General features: G+C 37.1%; 2 protein-coding genes across 7 annotated transcripts in view; both read left to right on the top strand.

Annotated features, from left to right (window-relative positions):
* sh3kbp1 (SH3-domain kinase binding protein 1) overlaps nt 1–6,604 on the top strand; it is a 71,038-nt gene extending 64,434 nt beyond the window's left edge. For all 4 annotated transcript variants that reach the window (XM_007555724.2, XM_016673265.1, XM_007555723.2 and 1 more), the window contains 5 exons: nt 1,099–1,205; nt 1,941–2,051; nt 3,043–3,257; nt 3,343–3,406; nt 3,941–6,604. In XM_007555724.2, the coding sequence (XP_007555786.1) occupies nt 1,099–1,205; nt 1,941–2,051; nt 3,043–3,257; nt 3,343–3,406; nt 3,941–3,979 (536 nt within the window). In that variant the 3' untranslated portion in view covers nt 3,980–6,604. The remainder of the gene's footprint in view (nt 1–1,098; nt 1,206–1,940; nt 2,052–3,042; nt 3,258–3,342; nt 3,407–3,940) is intronic.
* Nucleotides 6,605–7,970: 1,366 nt separating this feature from the next.
* Nucleotides 7,971–9,073, top strand: part of map3k15 (mitogen-activated protein kinase kinase kinase 15) — a 33,454-nt gene continuing 32,351 nt past the window's right edge. Inside the window, exon 1 of one of the 3 annotated variants that reach the window (XM_016673274.1) lies at nt 7,971–8,770. In XM_016673274.1, the coding sequence (XP_016528760.1) occupies nt 8,473–8,770 (298 nt within the window). In that variant the 5' untranslated portion in view covers nt 7,971–8,472. The remainder of the gene's footprint in view (nt 8,771–9,073) is intronic. The other 2 variants (XM_016673273.1, XM_007555720.2) reach the window with 2 other exon arrangements.

Genomic DNA, 9,073 nt, shown 5'->3' with positions numbered 1-9,073 from the left:
TAGTTAATTATCGATTTATTTCAAGTAATATAATGGAAGAAAATGATGCATACTGTAGCCGTAAGTAGGTAAAAAAGGAGTATATGTATATACAGTATATACATACAGTAAGAACAAGACATTGACTTAGTCATCAAATTCATGGTTTATATAATAACACTGTATTTAGACATAAACAAGAATTTACTTTATTTACTCCCACTCGCTTTTCGTATCTATAAATTGTATGGTAACCACTGTAAGTTGAGATTTAGCTATTTGAGTTTTTCATGATGCTTTTTTTTTATATTTTACATATTTGTTAAAACTGTCACCATGTTGTGACAGTAAACTATGAGACAGATAATCTGTAAAAAAAAATGAAGCTCCTTCGCCTTCTCCCAGTGTAAACCAGAAACAACCAAATCAGAGTCAAAATACTAGCTCCACTGCCAGGAGAGTCAATCACCTTCCTCATTCTCTGCTATGCTTCATTCTCTGCTACGCTGCAGCTAGCATAGCCTGTCGCAAATGCTAATGCTAGTTAGCTTGGCCACTGATGACGATGGATAAACAGTTTTCCTTTACCTAAGTTATTTCTCTGGTATTATCAAGTACATGAGGTTGATTGACAGCGTTAAGACCCTCCTCCCGGCTCTGATTGGTTAATTTCTTCAGACGTCAGTAGCAGTTCAGGGAGGCGATGGAGGAAATCCATCTTTTCACAAATTATCTCTCACAACAAACTGTCACAATTTAGTGGCTGTTTTAACAAATATGTAAAATATAAAAAAAAAGCATCATGAAAAACTCAAATAGCTAAATCTCAACTTACAGTGGTTCACAATTTATAGATACGAAAAGTGAGTGGGAGTAAATAAAGTAAATTCTTGTTTATGTCTAAATACAGTGTTATTATATAAACCATGAATTTGATGACTAAGTCAATGTCTTGTTCTTACTGTATGTATATACTGTATGTATATACTCCTTTTTTTACCTACTTATGGCTACAGTATGCATCATTTTCTTCCATTTTATGACTTGAAATAAATCGATAATTAACTAGCTAACGAACTAAGTTGACCCTTGACCCCGAATGTCTGTTTCTGTGTCCAGATCTCGACCTGGATGCGGTCGTCTCCTCCACAGAGAAGCTGAGCCACCCGACGGCGTCGCGGCCGAGAGTCACAGACCGCCGGCCTCGTTCCCAGATCATCGCAGCTGTGAGTGTTCAGGAAACCTCCTGCCCCAGTCACAAAACCACAGCCTGAGGTTTCTATTAGACAACCTGCACAGGCATGAAGTGCGACTCCGAAACTAAAATACACTCCAGCTACTTCCAGTTACCTCTGTCACTACATTTATTTGCAATAAATCAGAATTCAGCTTCAGTTTAGACCAGTGGTGGTAGAGTAACAAAAAATTATACTCATGAGTAGCACTATGATTAAAAAAGATAAATAAAGGAATAAATAAGTTACATTTCAAGGATAAAGTCATGATATTACAAAAGTAAACTGGTTTGACAATAAAGTCAAAATAATAAGAGAATAAAGTCAAAATATTACAAGTATAAGCTGGTATGACAAAGTCAAAGTATTATTAGAATAAAGTTGAAATAATATGAGAATCAAGTCGAAATAAAAGAATATAGTCGTATTTTGACAATAAAGTCAAAATAATACAAGAATAAAGTCATAATACCTGTAATACGGTAAAATGTCTTGTTATAAATGAAATAATCTCAGTGAATCTAGGACTCTGATTGTTAAGGAATAACTGATTTAATACAAGCTCCTCTAAGCTGCTGAAAAGTTACCTGTAAGTTAGTTTTGTCGTATTTCAGGTGTTATGATATTTTAAATAGAAACTGGATTAAAATACTTGATCAGATTTATCGTTTTTGTTGGATTATTGATTGTTTCTAGATTTTCAGCTGCTATTATTTTCTTTGGCAGTCGTCTCTGTCCAGCACAGAGCTGGAGTCTCCCACGGTGGAGGACAGGAAGGACAGAAGGAAAGACGACCAGGAGTCCGTCCCCATCAAGAAAGCAGTCCCAGTCATCCCAGTAAGACCATTGCTCCTCCTCTTGGTTTTTGTTTTGTTCTTCACTTGGCCAGCAGATGGAGCCAAACCATTAATTTTCCTTTCGAAAGTTTATATTTTCCTCCAGTTCTGTTCCCTACGGAGGCCCTGGAGTGCAAATATCAACAAATTACTAAACACAACTACAAATTGAAAATAATATTTAAAAAGAAAAAAAAATTTGTTTGGGGGTAGTTGTGCTACATTATAACACAACTAATGTTGTTGTGTTTTCTTAATTTGTAGTTGTGCACTGTAAAAACAAAATCTTACCAAGTGATTCTGGCCTAGCTTGTGGTGTAAATATCTTACTGTACTTGAAATAAGACAAAATTAACTTGCAAGATATAGGAGCTTGTTTTCATTAATATTAACTTTATAATATTAATGAAAAATAACTGGTTCCACTGGCAGATTATTTCACTTGTAACAAGACATTTTTCCCTTGTTATAAGTGAAATAATCTGCTAATAAAACTAGTTATTTTTCATCAATGTTAAGAAATTATTGACCTAAAATAAACTCCTATATCTGTCTGAAAACTTACTTGGAAGTTAGTTTTGTCTAATTTCAAGTACATTAAGATATTTACACTAGAAAGTAAACTACAATCACTCAGTAAGATTTTGTTTTTGCAGTGTGCTTAGTTAATGTTGTGATTTTTTTATTTTTAGTAGTGCTTTATTAATGTTGTGGTATTTTCTAAATTTGCAGTTTTGCTTAGTTAATGTTGTGTTTTCTTAATTTAATGCTAATGATGTGTTTTTTAGTTAGTTAATGGAATTATGTTTTCTTAATTTCTAGTTTGGCTTTGTTAATTTATTTTCTTAATTAATAGTTGTGCTTGGTTCATGTTTTTGTGTTTTTGAATTTCTGTTTAATGATTTGTTGAAGTGGTTTCTACTTCAGGGCCACTGTAGTTTTCTTCTATCAAGTGATGCTAAAATATTTAAATCATCTTTTTTTTCCCACAGGTACATGACGTTAAAGCCCCGCTACCCAAACCCGCCATCCTACCCCCGCCTAACTCCTGCCACCGCTCCATCTCCCCGTCCTCCTCCTCGGGTCTGACCCCGTCCCCGGAGCTCCGGCAGTCGCCGCTCACGCCGACGCCGCCGACGCTGGAGGAACTCAGGAACCAACTGAGAGACTTGAGAGCCTCCATAGAGCTGCTGAAGCACCAGCACAGGTGAGGCTGCCTGCTGGGCCTCTCTTTGTTTGTTTTTCCTTCATGGAAATGAAGAAAGTTAAAGTGTTACTGTGATGCGTTTCAGGCAGGAGATGAAGCAGCTAGCCAACGCGCTGGACGAGGAGAAGAAGATACGTGTTAGTTTACAGGTCAGACAGTAAATTTGACCTATATGTATTCAGAGTGGTCATACCTCTTGAACTTTTCCACATTTCAAAGTATCAACACAAGGTTGAGCATAATTGTGAAGAGAAACAATTGAACACAGATTTTAATGTTTTTTTAGAAATAAAGGTCTGAAAAGTGGAGACTGCGTATAAAAGACTTTTTGTATTTTTGTCGTTAGGTTTTGCTTTACACATGTGAAACGGTTCATTCCTTACTTTAAGTGTTAATATTTCCTATATCTCTAAAATTAAAGAAAATAATTTACTAATGTTTATTTCTCTTCTCATGGATTGAGAGGAAATTTTGCTTTTTCCAACATTTCAATGAAGTGCACACAGACAGGATAGAAGGAAATTTTTGGTTACATTCTACTTCACAATTATGAACCGCTTGTAGTTTTACCGAGGGAATAAGTTAAAGGTGTGAAACTTTTTCCAAGAACTGCATCAGTGTCAAACCTTTAAATTTTGCAAACAATGTGCAGTATTAACTAGCATCTTGGCTTTATTTCACAGGTGGAAGTAGAGCACATAAAGAAGAGCCTGTCCAAATGAGGACTGAAGAATCGATTTCTCATCACATCTGAGGCCACATTAAAAAACAAAAAACAAACAAAAAAAAGGAAAAAGATTAACTTTCTCACTGTTGGTTTTGACAGTTCCGCCAAAACTAAGTTTGTGCCAAACGATTGCCACCATCACCGACGGTTCAGCACCACGGATTCAGCCACATTTCCTCCCCTCTAAGCCGCCTTATCCTGCGTTTACTTCTTTCTTTTTTACCTTCTGTTAAAGAGGCTTCTCTGTTTGGTTTACTGCTATCTTCGCTGTGCCACTGGTACAAGGACGCCCCTGGAGCCGCGGCTGCCTGGTACTGTTTTAAGTTTCCCAGAGTGAAGGAAACTTCAGCCTCTGTAGCCTGGTCTGACCAAAAGACCTCTGTGCAGTTCTGCGTCCACTTCGCGGCCTTCACCTCCAGTCTGTGTGTGTATGGGTGTGTCTGTGTGTGTGTGTGCGTGTGTGTGCGTTTGTATGTTTGTTTTCATGCAATGTGAGGACCTGACGTATTGAGGTTCAAAATGGGGACATTTTTAGAAGCTATATTTCCAGTTAATCAAAAAATAAAATTCTGAGCACTTAAACTAGTTTAAACCATAAGATTCATTTTTTGTGCCATGAGTAAGTTTGTTTACTTTTTTATTGTTTAAATCTACATGAACAAGGGACCAATGATAGCACAATGTCCTTTTCTAAGCATTCAAAATCTTTTAACATTAATATTTTAGATATTTTTTATGAGCCTATGAAGTAGGCTGTGATTTATAATGATTAAAAACTCACAGTAATTTCCTCTAAAAGTTACTGAGTAAAGAAGACATCAGTTCGTACAATACTTTAGTTTACTTTTTGCCTTGCTGTGATATTTTGTCAATTTTTGCTTTATGTTTAACCACCCTTTAAGCATTCTGGTTGATTGTTAGAACAAATATTCATCCAGGACATTCAATATGCTAAAAGGACATTTTTCTTCTGCATCAAGTTAGCGGTCTGAATGCAACACTGCCTGAAATTTAGAGGTTATGAAAAGACAGCAGACCAAGCAGCCATGTCTTGAAACATAAAAGCAGGTATATGTTGTCTCTTCCTCTAATCCACACAGGGTCAAAAGTATTCAAATAGGTCAAAATATATACATAGAATCCTGTTTTTCATTTTTATTCTTTTTTGGCAGAATTGGTAGTTATTTGAAGTTGTTGAACCAGCATAGTCCATATATTTTGAATACATTTTGTTAGGGTGTGTATCCATTCCAGTGTGTTGGTGGTTCTTGACCAGTTGGACCAACCCACTGCATCCAGGCTTCAGCTAACTAGCTGTAGATTTTAGGTGAAATTTAAAGGGGACCTTTTATGCAAAATTAACATTTTGTGCATCTTTGTTCTTCCATTTGGGTTTCAATTGTTTCTAAAAACAGCAGAACCTCTTAAGAATGGTACTTATACACTTTTTGGCAACAGGTTAATGTGTTTTGGTGTCTGGAAAACGAGCTGTTTGAAAAGCTCCTGATAAGTCACAATGCATCGTTACCTAGCAACCCTAACCGAACTCAGCCTGTCACCAAGCAACCTAAGTGGAGCTCCAGCTTGTTTGGTCAGCTACTTTTACCGCTGTATGCGCTGTACAATGGCTGCTGGAAAAGACAAATGTTTTGTTCACTTACCATCTAGAAATGCAGCAACGGCTTGCTACATTCTTGCTGTTTGTGCAGAAGGCTCTACTTCTGCTTTTCAAAGATGTACAGTTATATAATTGCACATCTGATTTCATCCACTTTTATGTGAGGTTGGCAGTGTTGGTCAGATAGTTGAAACTTTGACAGCTTTGGGTGCTATAAATACACATTAAAACTGATTTCAGAAATGGTCAAATAAAGCTGACTTTAAATTTTTGAAATCCTAATCTTGTTAAAATATATGTACTATGCTGGAAGCCAAACATTAAAACTGAACTAAGGATATTTTTGCATTTATCCAGCATTCAGAGGGGGTCAACTAGTAAGTTACAGTTCAAACAGGAGCAGGTCAAAACAAAAATCACCAATAAAAGACCATGTCATTTATCAATAATCACATTATGTGAATATGGGATATTTTGGTATTTTGCTGGCATTAAAAACAGATCTTATTTTTCCTTTACAGAAATGAGAAATATTAATGAAAACTTTAAGAAGCACATTTAAGATGATATAAATAATTTATTTGTGTAAACATGAAAACATATAACTGAAAGTGCATGAACAAACAGAAACCATTCCTTTTCAGTGAATATTAACAGGGTTAAGTGAATGTAGAAGGTTCCAGGTCCTCATGGGTAGATGAAGATAAAGTGTGTGCTTATGTGTGGTTTTTGTATTACAGCATGTGCAGCTGTTTTTGCCTCCCTTCCTTACGTGTGCACAAAATCTATGACAACCCGTCACTGTGGCCTTCCTGTTTCAGATTATAAGTCTTTTTATTTCTTCTCTTTTCTGTCTTTTCATATGACAAAGAGAAAACTGCTACAACTGAGGCTACAAGTTGTTTTCTTGACTTGGTCCTTTCTCTCCAAGATGGTGATAAATGAATATATATATATTTACTTTTATATTTCAGTGTAATAAAGAGGCTATTATGTACTGTATGTGTGTGTCTTCTGTAATAAATTAGAGTGGGTTTACTTAGAGAAACAGAGAGTTAAAAAGTAATGAAATGTTTCAGTGAACAAAAGAAGAAGTTGCTGTAACAACTGTTGCTAAAAACCACAGTTGGATTTTAGCAACAGCAGCATTTCTTGACGTGAAAAAATCAGATAAAAGTTCATTTGTCAAGTAATCAGTAAACCAGAAAATATTTTTAATGATTGAAATATTAGAAAAAGTATTCCTAGTCTTCAAACTAGGAATCTTTTTCATTCCAAAAGATTGTTTGGAATGAAATCTTTGTTTCATTCCAAACAAAGATTTTCAACTGCAGTTGCAGCGAGAAAAAAAAAAGAAAAAAAAATGCTGAAATGTTGTCATTTGTTCCTACTTTACAACTGTGGTACTTTATGTTGCATTTTTATTTGAGAACAATATGTTTTCCAGTCTTTTTTTATATTTATAAAACTTAAAAGTGCAAATCCCCTTTATTCAGATACATTTACATATCTGAACAATAATCCACTTCACATACAGCACCACAAATTAGCGCATATCCCATAAAATCCAAATAAAATACATTGCTGATTGTGCTTTTAATTAGAAAAAATTTAAAATGCAGTGCATTATGTGATATTTGGCAGAAAAAGTTATAAAACTTACAAACCTTCTTGGGTCAAATTGTAGTAATTTGTCAAACAGTAATGAGGAAGTTAATCAGCTGACCAGTCAGTGCTACCAAACACCCTGTGACACAGAGTTATGGTTTGTACATCCGGATCTACTAAATACAAGAAGAAATCTCATAATTATGAGATCTTATCTCATAATTATGAGATAAGATCTCATAATTATGAGATTATGAGATCTCATAATTTTCTCATAATTTCAAGAAAAGAGCTCAGAATAATAAGATCTGGATCTTGTAATTACAAGAAAAGACATTATTATAAAATCTTATTTCATAATCCCAAAAAACACCAAATCCTACTATTTTTAGCCTGGTTTCTACTACAAAAATATTAGTGCACTTGAAATAAGATGTAACAAATAACTTTTCAGCAAGATATAGAAGTTTGTATTAAGTAAATAATTCCATAATATTGATGATAAAGCCATGATTCCAGTGACAGATAAATTAACTTATAAGAAAACAATTTCCCCATGTTATAAGTGAAATAATCTGCCAGTGGAACTAGAACTTTGTCATCAATATTAAGAAAATTTTACATAAAACAAGCCCTTTTATCTTGCTGAAAAGTTGCTTGTAAGTTGGTTACACTGGTTTTTCTTTGGTGAAATTGAGACAAAATCACAAAATACAGTATAGGTGGGATCAGGCTTATTGTATTACTTTGGTTGGTTCTATTTTTTTCTGATAAGTTACTATTTTTGTGTAGTTGTCTTGTTGGAAGGAGTTGATGTGTGGTTGTCGGCAGAAGGATGCGCTTGCCCCTGGGCCATGTTCATGCCAGAAGCGCCCCTGTCTGTGTTTGGTCCAGCAGGACGCAGTTATATATTTAGACAGCAGAGGAGTGATAACATTTCAGAGTTGGCCTGCAGGCTCAGTCAGCCGCCTCCCACTCTGGAAACTTTAAACCAGACAGACCTGCACGCCTCAGAGTAACAATTAAACTTCATGAGTTCATGAGACTCCCCCCCTTCTGCTTTTCCTCATCTGGTCGGATCCAGTCGGGTGGAAAAGCGGGCGTCCTGGTGCGAAATAATCGGTGTGAGTTAATGAGGCGGAGATGCAGGAGGACAACCCCAGACACGCTCCTCTGCGGCCAGGACAGGTGCTCCACTGGTGAGCCGGCAGAGGACGGGACGGGCAGCCAGGGAAGGAGGTAAACAGCGGACTCTCTTCGCCATGGATCAGGGTCAGAGCGCGCAGGTCGCCGATATGGCGGGGGAACACGCAGCCGCGGTGTGCGCGTCCGAGCGCGGCGAGGTGTCCAGCCCCAGCCCGCCGGCCAAGCAGCGCTCCCTGCGGGTTGTTTACGTCCTGAACGACGGGCTGAAGGCGGTTATGGCCAGCAGCCCGGAGTCCGGGGCGCTGCAGTGCCTGCAGAGAGCCTGCGACGCGGAGAGCGCCCTGCTCACCACCGTCACCTTCGGACGGCTGGACTTTGGAGAGACGGCGGTGCTGGACAGCTTCTACGATGCAGGTGGGTTCCTCGGGTCGGAACCGAAACGGGTTCACAGCTGCAAATCGAAAGTGTAATCAATCAGTGCGTCTGTTTTTCAAGATGTTACCAACGTTTTACTTTGTTTTGGTTTGGAAAAACTCACGATTTCTGTGATGGCGTTTGGCCCGATAGAGAGAAAAAAAAGGAAGAGTAAATCAAACATTTTGGGGGGAAAACTTGGAGATTTCTGAGTTTCAAAACTCGAAATGACATTTATTTTTCTGGCAAATTTTCGACAGTCCAAGCTTAGAAATGCCCTTAATTTTTCTAGAACATTTCTGA

This window comes from Poecilia formosa, unplaced genomic scaffold, assembly GCF_000485575.1.
Source record: "Poecilia formosa unplaced genomic scaffold, Poecilia_formosa-5.1.2 Scaffold72, whole genome shotgun sequence".
Classification (NCBI taxonomy): Eukaryota; Metazoa; Chordata; class Actinopteri; order Cyprinodontiformes; family Poeciliidae; genus Poecilia; species Poecilia formosa.
Note: the sequence above shows the minus strand (reverse complement) of the source record. Positions and strands in the feature narration are given on the sequence as shown.